This window comes from Ascaphus truei, chromosome 2 (assembly GCF_040206685.1).
Source record: "Ascaphus truei isolate aAscTru1 chromosome 2, aAscTru1.hap1, whole genome shotgun sequence".
In the NCBI taxonomy this organism is placed as follows: domain Eukaryota; kingdom Metazoa; phylum Chordata; class Amphibia; order Anura; family Ascaphidae; genus Ascaphus; species Ascaphus truei.
In genome coordinates, this window is record NC_134484.1 from 31,305,520 (window position 1) to 31,328,876 (window position 23,357).

A 23,357-nucleotide genomic window follows, 5' to 3' on the forward strand; every position below is an offset into this window, starting at 1 on the left:
GAGCTGGCTTGGCTCCCATAGTCTTGAATGGGAGTTCCTCAATGTGCATTGCAAATTCACCAGAAATTCCCTAAAATGTCCAAATTGCTCTTGCTACAGAGACTAATGAATTAACAGGCGACACACAAGTGCACCATCTGGATACGCATACTACCATTTGCGCATTGTCCCACAATTCCATGGTTGGCGAGCACAAATGGGGCACGAATACTAATTTCGCGAATTCCTGAGGCTTGTGAACTTGCGCGAAAACTTGTTCTGAACGCGAAATGTAAGCGAGAATTTGAAGACCTGGGCACATGCCCGAGATACCTGGGGAATATGTAGTACTTATTTGCATATTTCCTAGGTATCACTTGTAGATGCCATGAGGACTTCATGAATACGGAGAGATGCAAACGTCCTTATCACAGTTTAATACATTGCTCCTATAGACTGTTATCCCCAAAAAATGAGTAAAACCTAACGGGGTCATTTAAAAAAAAAAAAAGGAATGTGGTTAAAACAAGAATATAACCTGTGGCTTTCATATTTATCTTGTTCCACGAGTCCCTGCCACAAATGTAATTTTATGTCCCTATAGCAGTCAAGGAGTTAAAGGGGGAGATTTACTATAGCTTCCTGGCTGTAATAAAGAGACCAAACCAGCGCAAAAGAGCACCATATTTATCAACCTGTACAAATTGTGTTAAAGCCAGTGGGGCTTTTCCTTTGACGCTGGGGTATTTCTGCTGCTATTATTACGGCCCAGTTTTGCAGCCGGGGGGGGTTTAAGCAAAGAACCCCCAAAATGTTAAATGCATGACCACATATATTTAAATCTGAAAACTGCAGTTTTTTTTTTTTTTTTATTATTATTTGTTACCCCTAATTGTGGGTCAGGTGCAGCAACGGCTTGGGTAGCCATTTTTATCAACAGCGTCTTGTTTTGCTCTTTGTTTACCTAGTTGGCGGACGTGCTATATACAGTGTGTCCTAATAAGCAAGCAGAGGCTAATCCGTCTAACCGCTGCTGCCCGTCAATCTCCAAATCCTTTGAACTTCTAGATCTACTTAGTATGTTGGTAAAACAAAATACGTAAACAGCGATGACGCCCAGAGCTTTGAGAGGGCGTTCTGCAATGGAACGCAACAACAAGTGAAGACACACTTCTATCTATAGATCCAGATTGAACAAACAATAGAAGCTCTTTTGAGCCCTCCCAATAATTACACCTCCCCACCACCTTCCCTTCTGCTCCAACATCCTCTGAATACCAGTAACTTGCACTCATGCTGTAGGTGCAGGTGGGAAAGTTGGTTACATGGGTTAGTGTTCATACTGTATTACATTAGTATGTAGGTTTGATACCAATGGGAGTGTCCATGAGGTGCTGCCCTGATCGCCGCTACGGCACTTTGCAGGGTATGTTCACGTGAGTGCATACTTTTAAAAGGTTACTTTGACATTTTCTATTCTTTGTATGCACACAAGTCTAACATTGTGATTGTGACAATGCTGTGAAGCATAGAGGTCAGCAAGTCTGGACAGATGGTGTTTGTCTTCATCCCTCCATCAGATTAGTGAACTAGACGAGTTTCCCCCCCCGTCTGTCCTGAGATAGTGTTTTAATGCGAATTGCTGGTTAATAACATAGACGTTTGCTTGTTATGTGCAGCCATCTGTTTCCAGAGGGGGGTACATAGGCACGAATAGTAGGGGTAAGAGAAGGCAAAACCACTATTGGGGGGGGGGGGGGAATAGTTACAGGTGACGGAGAGCAATGTATTGCAGGCCCCTCTGGCACTGTAGGGGTTAAAAGTGCATTCTTAATCGTAACTCTATAATAGACTAACATTGAAATGTGCAGGGGAAGCTCTTGTATATTTAAGAGATATGGGGTTCGAGCTTTGATCTAACCTCGCTCTGCCCATTGGCAGCAAAAGTGTGAAACAAAATTGCACTATGTTCGACGTACTACTGTCTAGAATAATAAGCATATGCCAAATAGTGCACCCTCTGTAGATTTTAAGCCTTTTTAAGTAGTGCAGCTGTTGTCTAGCATTATTCACGTCTATTAAAAGACCACTACTCCATGTGTCAAAATACACCATGGGAAACAATCCCTCTGTATTTCCTACCAGAGGTGACCGCTAATTTTTTTACTTTGCAGAGCATTGCTCCACAGCAAAGGGGTCGCTGTATCAAGGCCATTTTGGAGCACAACCAGGCCATTTTTATCCTGCACCTAATGTATCAAATCATTTTGCCTTGTCTGCTCTAGCTTGCACCTTGGAGTGACAGTAGGGGGTTGGAGAGGAGTTATACAATGCACAGAATTTGAGATGTATCATATTCTGCATCTCTGTGCATTGCACTTCTTGCATTTTATTTGCCAAAAAGTGACTTCATATCTAACGTGGCGTAAGCCTGACACACAGACCCCCAAAGTGATTTAAAATACTCCAAATACTGCAAATAATACTAATCCATATTTTCTGGGCTTTGAAGTACACAGACAAGGAACCACTCTTTTCTGTGGTCCCTCCTATAGGATCTCAGGATGTATAACTGTAACTCGAGGAATCCGTACAGCACAAGTCCTATGCAGAGTAGCTAAAGTATGCGATCCACAACCCTTTCAGTCTTCAGCTTTATTGAATGATGCACTTTGGACGTGTTTGGTTATACTATGGGTGCTTTTTATGCCGGTACAAACTGCTGATGAGCAGTAAACCTTAAAACTAAGGTTGTTAAACCCAGGGTATAGAAACGCACACTATCCAATCCAATGATTCTCGGTGTCTGATGGATCTCCTTTTTAATTCCGCTTACTGAATCACTGGAGGGAAAAATGAACAGCACACATCAGAGGTTCTATCTTAGTCTGCAACAGTATGAACTCTACAATAGGCATTAACAGAGGTGTGCTATCCGTTTCATTATATTCATTTTAGAGGGGTGCAGTGGTCAAGGTGCTATTAAAGTTGGTATGGGGGGTATAATCCCTTTGAATGAGAGCAAAGCCTTTTTAGAGACTTCCTATTGTTGCAATTGGTAATTAAGCTAAAACGAGCCAGAGCTCCTTCATAGTGCTCAACTTATGTTGTGTGAGTAGTGGATATGAGGTGAAGCTGCTTTGAAGCATAACTTGTGGTGGGTTCAGATTGTTTTGTTGCATCCACCTCAGAAGCTCTGAAAAATACCAGGCTTATGACCATAGCCATGTGTTCTTAAGAGGCCAGGAAGGCATTAACACTTCTGGAGTACTGCCAACACACTTGGCGTCCATCTTTTTGTTTTGTCTTAACCTTGTTTTTGAGCTGGATTTGAAAAGCATTTGTCATATCATGAACCTTTGGCACAGATCTCGTTTAAGAACATCCTCATCCCAACTTAACTTGTTTTGTTTGAAATGCATGCTGGGAGTTATTGTGCTTATGCAAAACAGCAACTGGTCTATATAAACCTGTTGCATTGAAATCTCCTTGTTGATGGTGGACACTAGCAATAGGTATTAGTTCATCTGCTTCGTTGACAATGGTGTCGGGTGTGGATGATTCTGTTTTCTGTGCCAGCAGTCATGTAAGTAAGATTTAAACTCCTAATTCAGAGCTTCAGAAGTGCTTGCCCATAATTGTTTTGTTATTAGAACATGGCACGCAGACCCGTGAGAAAAGACAAAGATGATGGTCACTCTTGCAGATCTGTGCTTCTGTCTTTATTGTACAGTCGAATTGATTAGGTTGTTGTCCTATAAGGCTGGCAGTTAGAAATATTCACTTTCGAAGCAACTCAGTGGACTTCTCATATTTTTGCAGTGCAAGCACACTAACCTCCACTTACTTACTGATCAACATGTGACAATTAACAAAACCTTTTTCTACAAAGTAGCTGATTTATAAGAGAAGCTAATGTACTATGAAACCAGAAGTGTATGTTCCACGGATCAGCCGTATTATCAACATGCTATAATTATTATTACACATCACAAAACTCTGACTGGTACTTCCATCTGCTGGTGATGGACGACCACATTTTAAAGCCTTTAGGGCAAATTCATCAGTTACTCAATTTGTAGTCTGTTATTTGTGGCTAAAATGTACTGTGAAACAGGAGTGAGGCTTTAGTTCTTCAGTGACATTTTAATCTATATTGCCATGGGAACGTCTACTGTACAGCGCCTTTTTATATGCATTGTTAATTTTGCCCTGAAGTTTTCTGTTTAATGACAGGCTTTTTATCTATTACAAACTTAGATCTAAACCCTAGTAAATTGTTCCAACATAAAAATGTTTTTATTTACCATAACTTCAGTGTGAAGGGTTGCAAACATAACGTAAGCTCATTTTTAATAGCTACAAATACATTGGGTTAAACTTTCCCCAAATCTAAACAAACATTGTTTTCTTGTATATTTTGGAATTGGATTTGATCACTTTGCAGCAATTTTTAGGGAGACTTGTTTAGATGCGACATTACTATGTGCATTTACTGTTTTATAAAGAAAATGGTTTTAAAAAACTACAAATTAACACTTGCTGCACGTTTTCATAACTGATTTTTTTTTTTTTAAGGGAGAAAATGGAAAAAAAATAAAACACACTACAATGAGAACTGCAGCTATATTACAATCACATTTTAGCTTTCAGATTGTCGCAAAAAAACAGTTGCTATTTTATGCCTTTTTTTGACAAGGTTCAAATATTTTATTAAAGAATATATACTGTATAAAAAAAGTTTTTATTATCCTTGAACTTTTTCACAAACCTCTGCTTGATTACATTTTTAATGACAACTGAGTATATCTATCATGTTTTTTTTTTTTGGCTGTGATTGCTTTATTGATTTCATGCAATCTTTCAGGAGCACGACATTGAAACTGCACATGGAATTGTCCACGTCACAATGTGTGGAACGCCCAAAGGGACCAGGCCTGTGATTTTAACTTACCACGATATTGGATTAAACCGTAAGCACTTTTTTTTCTCCCCCCTTACAATTCCTTCAAATATCCCAGTAATTTTATTATTGGAATAAATTGAATCCTATACTGTACATGACAATCTTCCTATCTTGCAAGCCACCACAATGCATAACCAAGCAACATACGAGTTCCACGCACAATGTATTAAAGTTGCTACTGTAAGTGCCGATCACTGGCAACCTTGACATACTCCACCAACAGAGCAAGATCCAGAGCTAATATTCACTCAGTGTAATCACTCCAATGTAGTCTGTAGACTTGCATGCACATTGTGCAGCCCTCCACACCCTACCATGCATATCAACACTGGACCAATAGCAAAAAAAGGGTGTTTATTGACCCATAAAATACATGGTTGGCCAATGTATCAGTCTCCAGAGAGAGGGACTTCCTTCTGGAGACTGAAACATCGGGTTTCCGTTGCTGATTTTGAATACTTAGGTTCTCAATTTTCTCTTGATTCCCCCTTTTTTTTTCTATCTAGCACGGATGCCCCCTATAGTGCAGCCATTTTCTAAACACCATTTTATATATTTCTATATTTAGCACTAGTATACAGTTTCCCCCCTCCCCCCCCCCCCCCCCATCATTAAAACATTGTAAGATTGCATGGTCTGCTGAGAAAATAAACTGTTTAAGAATTAACCTCAGTACTCCTTTAAACACTAGAATTCACAATTAAATGGGCCATTAGGTGTCTTCTGAAATTACACCATGGTAAATACTCTGGACTCTGAGACCCATCTTTTACTAAACCATGTTAAATTGGAGCCTGTTTTTACTACTGCAAATACAATTCCTCTAACTGCTTGTGTGTATGTGTGTGTGCTTTCCCCCCCCCCCCCCTCTACACAGATTCAACTTGTTTCAACTCCCTCTTTAACTTTGAAGACATGCATGAAATCACACAGCACTTCTCTGTCTGTCACGTGGACGCGCCTGGCCAGCAGGAAGGAGCACCATCGTTCCCAGCTGGGTAACACGCCCATCAGTTTATTGGTGGTTTTGCCTTTGAAAAGTGGCTGAGCACTTCTTTAAGCTACTGTAACATATATTGTATTGTATGTCTTTATTTATATAGCGCCATTAATGTACATAGCGCTTAACAGTAGTAATACATGTGGTAATCAAATAAATAACAGATAATATAAATAACAGATCATGGGAATAAGTGCTTTAGACATAAAAGTAACATTAAGGAAGAGGAGTCCCTGCCCCGAGGAGCTTACAGTCTAATTGGTAGGTAGGGAGAGAGACAGTAGGAGGGAGTTCTGGTAAGTGCGTCTGCAGGGGGCCAAGCTTTATGTATCATGTGTTCAGAATATCCACAGTGCTATTCATATGCTTCTTTAAGCAGATGTGTTTAAAGGTGGGTCTTAAAGGTGGATAGAGAGGGTGCTAGTCGGGTATTGAGGAGAAGGGCATTCCAGAGGTGTGGGGCAGTCGGTGAAAAAGGTTTAAGGCGGGAGAGGGCTTTAGATACAAAGGGGGTAGAAAGAAGACATCCTTGAGCAGAACGCAAGAGTCAGGATGGTGCATAGCGAGAAATTAGGGCTGAGATGTAAGGAGGAGCAGAAGAGTGTAAAGCTTTAAAAGTGAGGAGAAGAATGGAGTGTGAGATGCGGGATTTGATCGGAAGCCAGGAGAGGGTTTTCATGAGGGGAGATGCTGAGATAGATCTAGGAAAGAGTAGAGTGATTCTGGCAGCAGCATTTAGGATAGATTGTAGGGGAGACAGGTGAGAGGCAGGAAGGCCGGACAGCAGGAGGTTACAGTAATCAAGACGGGAGAGAATGAGGGCCTGAGTCAGAGTTTTAGCAGTCGAGCAACAGAGGAAAGGGCGTATCTTTGTTATATTGCGGAGGAAAAAGCAACAGGTTTTTAGATATGTTTTGAATGTGAGGGGCGAATGTGAGAGAGGAGTCGAGTGTGACCCCCTAAGCAGCGTGCTTGGGCTACTGGGTGAATGATGGTATTTCCAACAGTAATGTGGAAGGAGGTAGTAGGGCCAGGTTTGGGAGGAAGTATGAGGAGCTCTGTATGTAATATATATAATATATAATGTGGTAATTGGATTCTTGGTCTGCAGAGTCACCAAGTCCTTTTTGTATGACTGGTATTTGGGTGGGGGCATTAAGGTTTAACCGCGATCTGTTTGTTCAGATCTCCTCAGCACCAAATGTTTTGCCTTGAGGGCCTCTTTTTAGTATTGCCTTGTTTTTGTTTAAGGCAGAACATTACATTATGTGGTTTAAAATAAATAAAATGTTTAAAGTAAGAAAAATTACCAAACACCACTTTGTCTGGTTGATATCAATTTTTTTATTTTATTCTTTAGCTCTTCCACTAACATAATTTTTCTGAGTGGAGAAATATCTACAATGTCTGTTAATTCTAGAGCTGAAATTGCACAGGTGTCTGTGCTTTGTTTTTTTATTTTTTATTTTTTTTTATTAAAGAGTGCTCTTGACCTAAAAATCTGTTCCTACCTTTAAAATTCGATGCTCCGTCCACTGGCTAGAAGTGGTTCAAATATTAAGTGTCTGGGAAATTTAAATATAGTAGTTTGGGATTGTAGTACTCTTCACAAATGTAATTGACATGATCTTCTCCTCTTGCATAGGTATGTGTATCCATCAATGGATCAGTTGGCCGAAATGCTCCCTGGTGTCATTCAACAGCTCGGGTAACTAGACTTGGACTATCTTTCACTAACAAAGCTTTTCTAAAAGTGTTTTATGCATAAATTGTTATATATAAAACTTTTACATCCACCTATTGGTTTAGCACAAAAAAATACGTTCTCGTAACCTAATCTAGCCTTACTGTAAGTATCTCGGGAACTAGCTGTATCCCCAGAGCTAAAAATATTGAGGTTCAGCTCCGGAAGATTCCCCGGTTCGCATTCTTAAGTAAAATAAATAGAAGGCAGATTGCTGCTTTAATTTCCATACATGCTTTTTGCTCTGATCTTCTATTTTCACAGTCCTTTTTCTTCTTTTTTAACTGTCCATGACTTGTTCTATTTTTGTATTGCAGCCTGAGGAGCGTGGTTGGAATGGGAATCGGAGCTGGTGCCTACATCCTAACCAGATTTGCTGTTAGTGTCTTTTTTTTTTTCTTTTTTTTACTAAAACTTCAGAATCACATACAGTACTGTAAAGACTTTGGGGTTACGCATGAAAATGAGGATAAACTTTTGATCACCTCAGTTCAGTGTTTCACATCTGCCTTCCCTGAGTGGGTGGCTGCTTCTCTAACTTGTTGGGACGTAAAAAAAAAAACAAAACCATAATTTAAAAAAACAAAACCAATCTAGCTTTTGCAAAATCAAAACACCATTTAATATATTTTTAGAATCAGAACACCACCCTTGCATAACATATTTTATTTATTTTTATTTATAAAATGTTTTACCAGGAATAATACATTGAGAGTTACATCTCGTTTTCAAGTATGTCCTGGGCACGAGTTAAGATGACAAATAATACATGGTTACATAAGTGGACAGGGTATACATTATATACAAGACATAGCATGCACAGTTGGATAACATATATTATAGACGTATGTAGCAGTTACAGACCAGGTTAAAATGTGAGACCGCTTTTGGTTTTGAAAGAACTTAGACTGGTGAGGCTGTGAGTCTCCGGTAGATTGTTCCAGTTTTGAGGTGCACGGTAAGAGAAGCGGCCGGATACTTTTCTAAACCTTGGGACCATGAACAGTCTTTCGGAGTCTGATCTCAGATGATAGGTGCTGCATGTGGTAGGGGTGAGGAGCTTGTTCAGATAGACGGGTAGTTTGACCAGAAAGCATTTGAAAGCAAGACAGGAAAGATGGAACTTTACGCCTAGACTCAAGGGATGACCAATCTAGTTCTTTGAGCATTTCACAGTGATGTGTGTTGTACTGTAGTTGCATTGTAGAACAAAGTGGCATATTGAATTGTAGAGGGTGTCAAGTTTTCAGCTAAACCTTTGTGTTGCATGCTAAAGTCCTTTGATTTTGATTCCCAGTCAGTGGCGTTTATTTGTGAAGTGCAAACATAGTTTGCAGCGTGATACACTGGGTGGGGGGGGGGGGTACAGAGTTATGTATATTGCATAAACGGTAACATACAGTACAAGTGAGGACAGACATGCACAGATACAAAGATGTAGTGAGGGCCCTGCTCATGAGAGCTTACAAACTAGAGGGCATTGTATACTTTATTTTACGTTTTTTATTTTGGGAACCATTGTTTTGCTCCATGAAACTTAGTTTTTCCTTTTGTACAAGGGGAGATCACATCATATGCCTAGTTTACAAGAAAACTGGCACATGGATTTGAATTTAACAAGCTAACTTCTCCCCAAGTGAGAGATTCTGATTGTTTTGTTAGTGGAGATTAACAGAATTGTGCTTTGAGTGAATAACTCTCTCTTTTTATTGCAGCTGAATCACCCCAGCATGGTAGAAGGTTTGGTGCTCATTAACATTAACCCGTGTGCAGAAGGTTGGATGGACTGGGCGGCCACCAAGGTAAATTTAAGCCAAGCACTTCACTTTCCCATTGTTCTTTGAAATGCCAGGCAGTGGCAAAACCACCGTGCCACTAAACCCTACTATGTAGGGTTTGACTCAACTGCCCGTTCCTTGCCTGCATGGGGGGATGCTCACAAGGCTACTGACACAGGGACCCCGGTGGAAACTAATTTTAATTTAGAAGGCCCTTAAACTTTTTTTGCAGGGGACCTGTAAAACTTGTCTGGATTGCCCATTAGGCACATGCCTGGGGGGGGGGGGGGGTGGAGCACCAAGAGAACTGTCCCTGGCAGGATGCAGAGCATTGTGCTAATGGCTTCCTTATACAAGTCTCCATGCTTTCAGGTCACTGCTCCCAAATTGCTATATATGCTGGGGCTTCTGGGAGTTGTAGTTCAGATCCAATATTTGTACACATTATGGTAGCAGGACCACAAATTCCATAATCCATTGTGTAACCCCACAGAGGAGATCACATGACGGGTATCAGCCAGTCAGTACACCGGCTCCCAGGGATGTACTAGTTCCTATAGGGAAGTAGGACCTGTACCCCCTGCCATCCTCTCTCCGGCACCCCCTGCTTCTTATCTCTGCCTCTTGCACCTCTACTCCCTCTTTTTCTCTTCTCTTCCAGCCACAATCTCTCTCTTTCTCTTTCTCTCTCTCTCTCTCTCTCTCTCTCTCTCTCTCTCTCTCTCTCTCTCTCTCTCTCTCTCTCTCTCTCTCTCTCTCTCTCTCTCTCTCTCTCTCTCTCTCTCTCTCTCTCTCTCTCTCTCTCTCTCTCTCTCTCTCTCTCTCTCTCTCTCTCTCTCTCTCTTTCTCTCTTTCTTTTTCTCTCTCTTTCTCTCTTTCTTTTTCTCTCTTTTTCTCTCTTTCTTTTTCTCTCTTTTTCTCTCTTTCTTTTTCTCTCTTTTTCTCTCTTTCTTTTTCTCTCTTTTTCTCTCTCTCTTTTTCTCTCTTTTTCTCTCTCTCTTCTTTTTCTCTCTTTTTCTCTCTCTCTTCTTTTTCTCTCTTTTTCTCTCTCTCTTCTTTTTCTCTCTTTTTCTCTCTCTCTTCTTTTTCTCTCTTTTTCTCTCTCTCTTCTTTTTCTCTCTCTCTTCTTTTTCTCTCTCTCTTCTTTTTCTCTCTCTCTTCTTTTTCTCTCTCGAGCGCTCTCACAAAACCTAGGGGCCCAGAAGGTCCTAATCTGGCACTGCGGAAAAATTTAGTTACGCCATTGATACCAGGATATTATATAGGCAAATTGCAGTGGTATTCTGTCCATCTGCGTTAACCTGTTCGGTACCAGAAGAGTTTGAAACACGTCTTGTAAAAATTGCTCCTATTCCCTCTCCAGCATCTAAGGGGATACTGTGGCTTCTCCTGCTATATATGCCATCAAAATAATGCTTTGGTGGCTCACAAAATTAGAAATTGTCAGATCAAATAAATGGCTTAATATTGTTTTTGTGCAAAAATCAAGCTCGCGCTCTGTAATGCTCTTTATACTATACTATCCTTTATACTATGGCACTTCAGATGTCTAAACTAAAGATGTGTGAATGTGTCTAAAAGTGGTTCCCAAGTTATTATATTTTTTTGTGAATTATGCCAAATTTCCCCAGAGAATTATCCGTTTGTCGGAGCCAGTGAGAAAACTAGTCCGATTTTAGTAGAGTACCAGTTGACATTTCTCCCCAAAAATCCCCTATACCACATGTGGACCAGTAAACATACCTGGAGAAACATGCCAAGGAAAGTATTTTACATATTCTTTTTGCCATGTATTTCCATGTGTTGTATAGATGAGATTTGGGGAGGTATAAAAGTTGATGGATACGAAACAGAGGACTCTCTCCTCTGCAACTCTCCATATCCCTGTAGCAAGAACCCAGTTTCCGTTTGTATCTGGATTACAGCAGATATATATATATATATATATATATATATATATATATATATATATATATATATATATTTCTAGTTCTGGGGTTTTTTATTTTAAGTGTGTGGTGGTTTATTTTTTTATTTTTTTTTGATCAGCAAAAAACACGTTAATTTGATATAGTCCCTTAGAATTATTTTGTTGGGGATTGCATTTTTATACCGGTATTAACTTTTTTGTTTTCCCCCAAAAGATTTCTGGATGGACTAATGCCTTACCGGACATGCTGATTTCCCACCTGTTTGCGAAGGTAAGCTTGTTTTATACATGGCATTGTATGCTGCAAAACGATTGTGACTGCAATTCTGTTGAAACCATAAAAATCCTGGTTATACCAATAAAATATCATACAAACTTAGACATGGATTTCCCTTCCATATGAATAGAATCACGGTCTTATTGAGGTGTTCACTTATTATAGGCTCTTCATAGACTCTGCACAATAACAGCTAACATTTGACAAAATGTCACTGTATTACAATATCACAAACTCTACCCTTCATATTACACAGCATAGCGTTCCGTTTTTAGATGATTTCATCATGTTTGGTTTAGAAGAGCAGCTGGCCTACTGATATACTTTTAGAAATCCATAATTGCCTTTGGCATGGTACTGTACTTGCCCCTGTTTAGTGTCTGAAATGTAATTTTATTTTTAAACCTAATTCAGGGGTGCTCAAGCCCCCCCACACCCCTCAACAGGTCAGGTGTTAAGGATATCCCTGCTTCAGCACAGGTGGCTCAATCAGAGGCAGTCTTTACCTATGCTGACGCTGGGATATCCTTAGAGGGGCAGGGGGAGGAGGACAGGACTTCAGACCCTCTGCCATAATCTATTCTTTTATGTCTTCAAATCTAGGAGGAGGTTCAAAGTAACCCCGAGTTGGTGGAAACCTATCGGCAGCATATTATGAAGGACATGAACCAAAATAATTTACAGCTCTTTGTGAAGTCTTATAACAGGTAATACTGATTTTTGTATCTGGAAGCGAGCAATCTTAATAAATTATTATGACATTTAATATGAAAACATAATGCACATAAAATCCTATAGCGGTGTCATTTTAAAGTCGATGTAATGCTGAGTGTTTTAAAACTCGGTTAAATACATAAATGTGTGGATTTTGTTTACTTTTTTTTATTTATTTATTTATTTTAATAATTTGCAGCCGACGAGATCTGGAGATTGAGCGTCCTGTTCCTGGGTCAAATAATGCTACCTTAAAGTGAGTACAATGTTTTCTGTTGGTGGGGTGGATCCTCACATGTCCTTTTAACATTGGAATAGGATCTTCTAGGAGGGACCCTGACTATATAGCACGTTGGACTCTCTTAACATTTTGCTGTGCAAAGCTGCCCAAAAAAAAACGTTCTGATGGAGAAGTCTCAAGCAAGAATAATATGCTTAACCCTTTTGGGTGCTGTCTATAGTTACTGCGTCATGGGGATCTGACACTCCAGGGGAATCCATGACGTAGTAGCTACGTCCATGTGTTATTGCTGGGTTTCTTCAGGAGTACATGTGGAGCACCAAACGCAATCTGTCCAGCTGAGGAATGGAAGAGGGAAGACTCCTGCTTTTCTGTTGCGTCATTATGATGCAGTCACACGATTCCTTCCACGTCCCCTCCAACACTCAACGGGTTAATTTGACGCAATTTGTTAAGCCACTCTTAAGCAATGTTGTGACGTTTTATGAGAGTTTATCTCCAATATATGGAAAATAAACTTAAGAACACGCACAACCTATCTGGATCTCCATGTGCTACTAGGAGTTATGCTTTCTACCTCATTGATTATTGTAGCAGTGGTTATTTCTAGTTTTAAGAGAGCTGGCACTATTCCTGTCTAATTCTGGTAGTCGCTATCAAATTGTACTGATGTGCTTCAGCAGAACATGGGAATGCGAAACTAGTAAAGATGAGGCTGGTGACTCGCGGTTGGGATGAGAAATAATTTTGGGATTAAATCCGAGATGGCGACAAAGCAACTTTACAGACTAATTATTTTCAACCAAAAAAGTAGTTTTAATCGTGTACTAGGAGTGAACTTTTCTGAAGTCCTGGAGGAAAAAAAATGAAGGGATGAGTTAAAATGAATGACTGACTAACTATGACTCAAATTACGTAGTGATGAATAGTCTTTAAATGTGATTTGGTTTGTGCAGTAATAAAGCTCCATCTACCCGACCAAAACCTACTTTGACCTACTGTAGATCCACTCAACGTGACGTTAAACGTGGTTAATGCTTACACGATATCCACTAAAGACGTTAATACAATATTAACGTCACAATAAGAGCATAGCCGTAATAGTAATGGCTGTTCGTTAAAATGATATGCAAATCATGTGCTAAATAGTAATTTATAATGAGCAAATTCGTTCCACAAAACTCACTTTAATATTAAAGCGGGGAGTTCTGTTCTGTTGAAGTCTTAACTAAACTTGGCATCAAGAGTTCATTCAATTAACTCTTATCTACTTTTTGAAATCTATAAACCCCTTAGCAGCCCAACTGGCCAACTGAGCAGATCCAATGACCTGCTTGATGTAACAAGTTGGATGGTTTTAACATGTGGTTAAATCAATCCCAACTGATTTGCTTGATTCTACCAATATATGTGGGCCATGACCTCCTAACATGGAAATCTTTGACCGAGCGTTCTTGGCGGGAGGGGACGTCCTAGAATGTGAAGAAAGGAGTGTGTAATATTATTAATATGTATGTATTTGTACTTTTAACTATTGGTACTATTTGCCTACAATGCCCTCAATCATATTATCCACCTTTTGGCTAATAGGCCTATTAGCCATTCTTATGGGGGAGAGGGATGTAGGTTTGTTGGGATGGTTAATGGGGGTAAGTACCCCAGGGGATTATCCCTTATCTGCCATTTGGTGTATGTATATCTTTTTATATAGCGTGTTACAATCCATGTGCTATAATATAACACATTGGGAATAAGCGCTACAGATATAAAACCATAGGAAAAGAAGTCCCTGCCCGACAAGCTTACAATCGGTGTAAGGCAATGCCTTGCTAGCCTCTTGTGTTGAGTACCCAGGGAAGTTTTGGGGTATATTTTAACCCCTTGGTAGCCGACAGAGGTCCACTTGTCAAGAGTTGCCCATGGTTAACTGGCCACTTGGGTTACTAAGGGGTTCATTACATAATGCATACAAGTTAACTTATCAAGTAGGGATGGGAGTTATTTTAAGATAACTTAGAATTATAATGAAATTACATTATGGAAATTAACCTTGTAACATCATGGTGGGTTTTTTTTTTTTTTGCATATTAGCTTTGTGTTAACCATGTGTCAGAAAATATCAAAAAGAACACTGTAATATCCAGCACAAAATCAAAATGCAAACAACAAATACAATAAAAATAAGCAGAACTAGGGATGCCTCCACCTAATATAGTAGTCTCTTAACTCGACAGAACAAGCTGGGAACTCTAAAAACTGAGGTTTCGGTCCTGTACCAAGACCTTTATCGGGAATAAAAAATTAAATCTTGCATTTTGACGCCCTGATCTTGTATTTTTCATCCTGATGGTCTGACTATAAGTCCCAAACATTGGTACTATGGCTTTTTTTTCTCTCGTTAGACTGCCCTGTGTCTTGATATTTTTAAGTCGGATAAAAGAACATCCGTTTCCGTCTTAAGTAATGTTGTGCCCCCTGATAGCGGAGTTTAGTGGAAAGGGCCTGGGTGTGTTTGCAGCCAGATTAGCAATTTATTGATAATGCCATGTTATTGGAATATTTGCATGGTGCTTGAATTTCCATGTACAGTACTGCTCCACTATTACATTGGTGTAATGAAGAGGTGGGGATTTTATTATAATTGTCTCTCCCTCTCCTCGGTTTGTGACTGTTGCAGTCTGTCTTGCAATCCCTGGAGGTCGTCTTAACCTACACATGGCACCCTGCATTTCTAGGTTTCCTATCTCAAGACCTGAAAATAACACCAAGATACAGTACAACACCAACAGACTAGGGCAAGCCGCTTACTGAGGGAAAAAAAAACTAAGTGGTGGATCAGGGATTATTGTTTTATCTCTTAAACCTCATCCCAGCCCGTCTGCAGCACTATTTCCCCACAAGCACATCACTAGCTCTGAATAATGCAATAACATTCCCTAGAACCTCGTGTTCGAATGTGTAGGAGCTTTATACAACCCACCTGCCTCATGACATGTAGCTGTATTATGGGGGCTGTTGTAATTGGAGACTGGTTGTGTTTTACAGGTGTCCTGCACTGTTGGTGGTTGGTGACAGCTCACCTGCTGTTGATGCTGTGGTATGTTCACTATACCCTCCCTTTTTTTTTTTTTTTTTTTTTTTAAATAAGATCTTGTCCTTTTATCTCAATTATTTGAAGTGAGTGGGACATGTCCAAATTACTTTAGCAATAAAATGCAGAAGAAGCAATACTACATTTACCCCCGGCTGCCTTTTATTTTTTTTAAATTTTAATGTGTGTATATATAAAGCATGTGGCAGTGTAATTTTACATTGTTACCTGAGCTGGCAATTGTTTGGTGCTCCTGTTCTAAATCTGCCAAAATCCTGATTTGTTTGCCTGACGAAATGGCCGCCATCGAACTTTGTGCTGCAGTCGATATGCAACATATCGCTTAGTGTAACAAATTATTGTTACAGCTTTCAGAGCAATAGACGGTCTGTTTGGAACACGGTAACAGATCTCTTTGATACTTTGTTGCCAAAAGGCAGAGCTCAAAAAGGTGTCGGAGCCTGTTTCAAAAGATGAAATGGCTATGACTTTCGAAATTGTTGCTGCAGCAACCAAAAGAGGATCAGTACATTAAAAATGGCATTTGGTGTTAAACATTTTTATTAAAAAAAAAAAAAAACCAACAAAGGATTTTTCATTTTTGCTGCTTTAATCCCCCACCTGTGTTCTAATCTGGTCCAAATCACTCCATTTTTAGCATTGTTGCAACATGTTGCTCAGTCGGGATAAACTCCCAATAAAAGCAACGTGTGTTTTACAATTCTGTTTTATTTGTAGTTGTGTTTTTTCACATTGCTGCTTTATGGCTTTTGTAAGGATAAGACGTTAAAAAATGTCTTATGAAAACTTTTAGATTGGTCTTCAGCCCTAGTCGATCCACTGCTGCATAAAGCCCCACAATTAGGTATATGTTTAGCACCTTTTTAGACTATTCAAGGGGCAGCAAAATTCAAGTCTGTATCATAATTCTTAATTGTGCAGGGCCCTTTCAGGCTCCACATACGTACAGTATATGCATTGTTTGGCTCTACAGCTTTTGCCTAAACCAATTGTTGATGAGGTTTTTTTGTGTGTGTGGAGTAGAACAGTAATAAACTTTTCTTTCATCAATTTAGGTCGAATGTAACTACAAACTGGACCCTACCAAGACCACTTTGCTAAAGGTAACACTGCAGATGGTTTAAACAAAATAATTTGGTAGCTCTTCTAATTTGACTATATTTGCCACTTCACTGTATGCTGACATGAGCAGTTTTTTTAATGAAAAATACTACGGTGAAGCTGCCAGAACTGTATTAATTTGAGGTCGGGATCCCCATGCTTTTAAAGGTACCCATCATGCAGGAAATGGTCAGTATCTTAAGAAGCAGGGTGTCCTACGGAGCTGAAATTACCATGATTGAACTCAGGAGACCCCCTGCCTTTCTATTCGTGTAAAAGGAACTGCTTCTTTAGACTGTTCGTGCGTCGTCACTCGCGCCTGTAGCAGGAGAGATTTGTGGCCTGGGGGTAGACGCAATGGGGTGGCGTGGCCGTGACATCACAGACCTTCATTGGGCGAGCCGCTCAAGTGACCCGGACATCAGGTGACTGAAACCAATTCGTTTCCTGGCGCATCACGAGCACCGGCGCTCTGTGGCCTGCCTTACAGGCATTGCATTTTTATCGCACTGTCGCGCTCACCCTGGACACGGCCTAAAGCAGCATTTCCTTTTCTTTTACATGAATAGAAAGCAGGGGGTCTCCAGAGTTCAACCATGGTAATTTCAGCTTCGTAGGACACCCCTAGAGGAGGACAATCCTGTAGCGCTACATTGTATGCAATCTCGGTATAGTGTTTCCCCTCTGAGGTACTGTCTGATTATTAAACCGCACTCCCGAGAGGTGAGGAGCTGGGAGACTCGTACATTACAAAGAGGCATTTTGGATTTTCACGTTGGACACCTTGCTCCTGCATTTTATGTATAGTAATGCTGAAATATTTACCCAAGAATGTGGCTGCGTATTATACCTGATTTTAAGGCCTCGATTCACTAAGCTCCATTAGCATATTTAATGTGACATTAACGCCCATTAATCATAATACAGTATTCACTAAAGTAACGTGATGTTAACCAGGATTTACTCCAGTAAAAAGCATGGTATTTGTAACAAATGTTGTAAATAGAGACAGATTCAGGCGAGGGACCACTGACTTGTATAGCTCCACTATAGAGGAACCTATACTGGAAATGGGGAAAGAGCTGGGAACACCCCATATACCGGCAATGTGTCTAGTTCTCTGCAGCCTTCCAAGCCCATTTATTTATTTATAAAATGTTTTACCAGGAAGCAATACATTTGAGAATCTCGTTTTCAAGTATGTCCTGGGCATAGAGTTAAGACAAATAATACATGGTTACATAAATGAACAGCGTATACATTATATACAAGACATCGCATGCACAGTTAAAGAAAATATATATTATAGGCGTATGTAACAGTTACAGACCAGATTAAAATGTGAGACCGCTTTAGTTTTGAAAGAACTGGTGGTGGATGTGAGAGTCTCCGGTAGGTTGTTCCTGTTTTGGGGTGCACGGTAAGAGAAGGAGGAGCAGCCGGATACTTTGAGCCTTGGGACCATGAACAGTCTTTAACACTTTATAGTGACAGGCTGCTTTGTGCCCCTATGGTCATTGCACTTGGCTGGAACTGCCCGAGACTTCAGTAGCATTGCATTGCTTTTTTTTATGGTGGAGGTTAGTTCTGTAATACTGCTAAATACTCTGCTAGATGGAGTAGCTGGTAAGAATATTGAGCAATATTTGGTGCAGCTGTGGTGAGCGTGTAGTAGGTGCTGCGTGTTGGGCTCTCCGGAATCCGTGACCGATTTTTAGCATAGGGAAAAACAAATCCTGCTTTCAGTTTAGCATTGTTATAATATATAAACTATATTAAATATAGAGGCTGTTCTTTTGGTTGTAATAATAAGCTAAATGTGAAAGATAAACGCAAAATTGTGGCCATACTGGTAAATGATCTCATTTTTACTGCAATTAGTGGGGCGAGGCGGTCTGAGGTCTGTCTTTTCTCTGCTATAAATGATGCACCACAATGTTCAGGCAGCTTGTAGAGTTACAAGCATACATGTATTTATTTATTTTATTCTGTAGTTAAATAGATGAGGTTGGAAAAAGACATACGTGTGAGTTCTTCAAGAGTTTGATTCCATACAATTGACATTTCACCCGTTTTGTTTCCTAGATGTCAGACTGCGGAGGATTTCCTCAAGTTGTTCAGGTAGATTTATTATTTCTTTGCTTCTTCTTTTTTTTTTTTTTTTTTTTTTAACGTTTATCCCGATACATTTCTAGAAATTCAGACAACATATGTAGAACGCAAGCAAGCTTTAGCAAACCTTACACCATTGAGGGAGTTGAGGTGGCCAAAGGCTTGGCATCCTTGAATGAATGAATGAATGAATGAAGCCTAAAGCCCTTATGTTATAAAATGTGATGGAGTCAAATCTGGCACTATAGCACGGAAAGACCTATTGATTTCCGCGATGCTTTCTGTGCGACAGGGCTGGATCAGTGTTATTGCATCTTCTAGAATAAGGCCCTACATGTTCAGGCAAAGGCCATACCTAATCTGTTAAGGAATTCTGTGCAGGACATCAAACACACAATTAATAAATACAATTGAACTTTTTTTTTTTTTTTGTATCCTGTGACAATTACATTTATTTATAATCTTGGGTCTGCTGAATTCCTGGTTATCATTCTTACATATGATGCAAACAATAGACCAAGACAAAAATCGACAGACACATTTGCATTTTTATTTTGAGTATTGACACCCAAATAAAATTAGATGCAAATTAAAGCATACTAAAACTCCCTGACAATACTAGTCTGATTTCGTCACAAAAGGCACCCCTCGCCCACATCTAATCTACTAAAATGATCATGCAATTACAGTATCTTAGAGACAGGGTGGCTTTTTTAATATTTAAAAGGTTTATGAAAAACATTGTCTCATTCGAGATAGATACAGTAATATAAATATATATAAAAAAAAGTCTGAGCTGCTTCAGAACTCTGCTAGACGCTTCATCTTTACAATCCTTTCAATAGTCTTGTTATTTATACCTGTACTTACAGTATGATTAATGGCATTTACCACTTTGAGCACAAAGTATCCGTTTTAACCATACAGTAAGTAACTCACTCTTTGTACACACTTTTATCAATGTGATGTACTTTGACTGTTTGGACTTTCAATGCCGAGACCGACATTGCGCAGTTATACAGAATGTCCTGATTAGTCGTGCAAATCAATCTTCAACAAAGCTAATTGCTTCTTCAGCAATAAATGCATTGGGATATTTAAAGATACTTTATTTTTTATTACAGCCTGGAAAACTCGCCGAAGCATTTAAATATTTTGTTCAAGGCATGGGCTACAGTAAGTACTGAAGTTGAATATAATATTTTGATTAAAATGATGGAAAATTGTTGGCACTGAAAAGAAGAAAAAAAGACTTTTCTATCCCAGGGGTGCTGATCTCCAGTTCTCCAGATCCCCAACAGGTCAGATTTTAAGGATAGCCCAGCTTCAGCACAGGTGGCTGTCTTTGACAGAGCCACTTGTGCTGAAACTGGGATCTCCTTAAAAGCTGACCTGGAGTTGAGCACCACTGGGATAGATGAAGGTATCCGGTCACAAAAATAAAACTTTCTTTACATCTATGGAAGTTTACAATATATGTATTCTTTACAACATACTTTTGTTTTTTTTTAGTGTTGTGTAAATTTATTTTGCGCTTGATAGAATATCTTCTAAAAAAAAAAAAAAAGGGGATGTCTTGGTTGCAATTATATTCTTAAGGTTTGGTTAATGTGCAATGCGTGATTTAAGAACTAACCAGACGAGGTGTTCCAACCGAAGACGTTGATCATCCTGTTGCTGATTTTGTTTGTTCACTTTTTTCCTTCAGAGTTCTCATGAGCAACAAATAGTATTTTTTGTTTTCTCCATTCAACAGAAATGCTCATACAGATATCAGCACCTACTGTAACACCAACAGGCTTTGGTTCTATCACTATATCTTGCCCCTTATCTGATACCTTATGTATGTAATTTTCAAAAGTGTGTCTGCATCTTTCATGTTGTAATGCAAAAGGGATTACCTAAACTGTAATGCACCTAATTCTATGGTGAAAAACGGTTGCTTTTGTTTACACGGTACCAATTGAAATGTAGAGTGAAGCCTTGATCCATGAATTCTGTTCTAGATGAGATTAGCTATTTGAAAATCTACATTAATACTGGCAATTAGCTCAGACACAGATCTTGCTAAATGCGACTGCTTTCTTCAATCATTTAATACATCTAGATATTAAATTATGCATTTTTACCTAAACTTAAAACAGTTGCAAGTCCTAAGGCACCTTACTACGCATTCAGTGCTTTCATTCTTAGAACACTGGGCCCAATATCTGTAAGAAATCGCGTCCGGGGAAAAAATGTTTCCAATTTCCAAAAAAGCACCAAGGTGGCTTTTTTAATTTTTTTTATTTGGTGGTGATCTACATGAATGTGTGAATCATTGGGGATTTGTTGATTTTGCTGCTACATTGGCTAATATCTGCTTCTCAGTCACAGTAGCGATTGTAGGGTTTTTACATCCTTTTTCTAAATCGTTTCCCCATTTTTTAAATGTTTTCAATTGTGGTTGTATTTTGTATTTCTCTTTAGTGCCGGCAGCCAGCATGACCCGACTAATGAGGTCCCGCACAGGTTCTGGTTCCAGCGTTACGTCCATGGATGGTAACAGAAGCAGATCCCACACTAACGAGGGGTCAAGGAGTCGCTCCCACACCGGAGAAGGAACCAGGAGCAGATCTCAGACCGGCGATGGAAATCGCAGCCGTTCCCACACAGACACCCGCATGGATGACACCTCCAACAACGCGACCAACCCTGACCACAGCAGTCCCAAAACGATGGAGGTGTCCTGCTAAGTCAGGTCACATTGTAGTGATTAAAACCTTTGCCTGCCAACTGTACAGATTGGGAAAATCTTAACCCCTTCACTGCCAGAGCCCTTTCTGCCAGCAAAGGGGCTAAGCTTGTTATAGACTCTCTGTAAACCAGAGTGATCTGAGGACCAAAGATAGCAAGAGTAAAGCCTCTTAAAATGCTTTAACCCTTTGTGATAGCTGCTACTAGCGTTTAATACTCAAACTACTGGGATATTTGTCAAGAAGTGGTATTAACAAAGCTGTAAAAAACAAGGCTATGCTAACACTGCCTTCAGTACAAATAGTTCATACAGCTGGGACCAGATGCTCTCGGCTAATATGAAGGCCTCACCAGTTAGGGGTTTTCCCCCTCCTATAGTGTGGTTGCCTTTTTAACACCATTCAATTGTGAGCGGATCTGAGAGCACACGGGGTTAAGTTGCTTATCTGGAGAAAAGCTGGAGCTAACTGTAAATACATAATTGAAATAGTGAATATTTATAAATGTATTGTGCATTTAAAATCTATTTTAATAGTTGACGTAAGCTAGGAAAAAAAATAGTTTCTACAATAAGCCACTGAAGCGTGACACTCTTTTTGTATGTAAAATTGTATTTCAGATTTTTATTAAACTCTCTTTTCAGAAACCTAAAAAAAATTGTTTAAGTTCAGATTTCAAACTAAATTTCTTTCATCTAATTGTAGCTCTTTGTAACATTTGCAATTTGTGTAATGACTTCTAATTATCAGGAAAAAAAACAATCTAATTCTTATGGGTTTACTAGAAACCCCTCTTACTAATTTCATTGGATGCTGTGCTTAATTATGTGACTTTAAATGAAAGCTGATTTAATCTTCTAACCATATAAGGAACTGTCAAGGAAGTTGGTTGGTTCCGAGTAAGCAGTATAATGCTGCATGTTTAATTAATGCAACCATATTCTCAAATGTATGGATCCTTTGGTGCTGACTGGTAATAATGTCTGCTAATTAAACTTTATTGGATTGCATAGTTGCTACTTGACTTTTGTATTTCTCTGCATTTTTTTTTTTTTTTTTGTATAAACTGTATGTTTCAAATCTTTTATTGTGGTTTTTGGGAGAGCAGTAAGGAACCATCATTATGCTGAGTTTCTTCTTTTCTCCTCCCTGCCCCACCCACTTGACACACATTTAAAAAATAAATAAATTGGATAAAATTCTAACCCCGGCTTTTGAATTGTGCATATTTTGATTCCATAAATTTGTAATCATATCTCCAGTGTTCAGATTCTAAATAAAATCAATGCGGTTATTCTGCCCAAAAATACTTGCAGAACAAATCTGAGGTTGGAATAGTGCATTGTATACATGAACTATATTTAATAAAGACTAATAAACTTGTAACTTGTGTAGTGTGGTTTTTAAAAAAAAAAAAAATTCTCTTCTCCCTCTCTATAATGTCCTGACATTATACGATCTATAATCTGTTCCAGAAAACCATTTCATTTCAATGTTTTGCGCTTGGGTATACTGTAGATGTGGGAAACTATCCAAAATGAGTAACAATTTTTTTTGTTGTTTTTTCCTCCCCTCCAAGACCTAATGTCACCTAATTGGTAAGATTTGAGCTAAATCCTGCCAGGCCACTTATGTTATGTTGTGGTGTGTTTAAAAAAAAAAAAAAAA

At 39.2% G+C, this 23,357-nt stretch overlaps 1 protein-coding gene across 2 annotated transcripts in view; it reads left to right on the plus strand.

The window, feature by feature from the left end:
* NDRG1 (N-myc downstream regulated 1) overlaps positions 1 to 23,075 on the plus strand; it is a 40,416-nt gene extending 17,341 nt beyond the window's left edge. The window contains exons 1-14 of one of the 2 annotated variants that reach the window (XM_075581842.1): positions 3,413 to 3,565; positions 4,847 to 4,952; positions 5,823 to 5,943; positions 7,591 to 7,653; positions 8,007 to 8,067; positions 9,405 to 9,491; positions 11,612 to 11,668; positions 12,278 to 12,381; positions 12,588 to 12,644; positions 15,675 to 15,726; positions 16,797 to 16,844; positions 18,928 to 18,963; positions 20,079 to 20,130; positions 21,424 to 23,075. In XM_075581842.1, the coding sequence (XP_075437957.1) occupies positions 3,521 to 3,565; positions 4,847 to 4,952; positions 5,823 to 5,943; positions 7,591 to 7,653; positions 8,007 to 8,067; positions 9,405 to 9,491; positions 11,612 to 11,668; positions 12,278 to 12,381; positions 12,588 to 12,644; positions 15,675 to 15,726; positions 16,797 to 16,844; positions 18,928 to 18,963; positions 20,079 to 20,130; positions 21,424 to 21,689 (1,155 nt within the window). In that variant the 5' untranslated portion in view covers positions 3,413 to 3,520 and the 3' untranslated portion in view covers positions 21,690 to 23,075. Of the gene's footprint in view, positions 1 to 3,412; positions 3,566 to 4,846; positions 4,953 to 5,822; positions 5,944 to 7,590; positions 7,654 to 8,006; positions 8,068 to 9,404; positions 9,492 to 11,611; positions 11,669 to 12,277; positions 12,382 to 12,587; positions 12,645 to 15,674; positions 15,727 to 16,796; positions 16,845 to 18,927; positions 18,964 to 20,078; positions 20,131 to 21,423 lie in introns of those variants that run through there. The other variant, XM_075581836.1, reaches the window with a different exon arrangement.
* Positions 23,076 to 23,357: the final 282 nt, after the last annotated feature.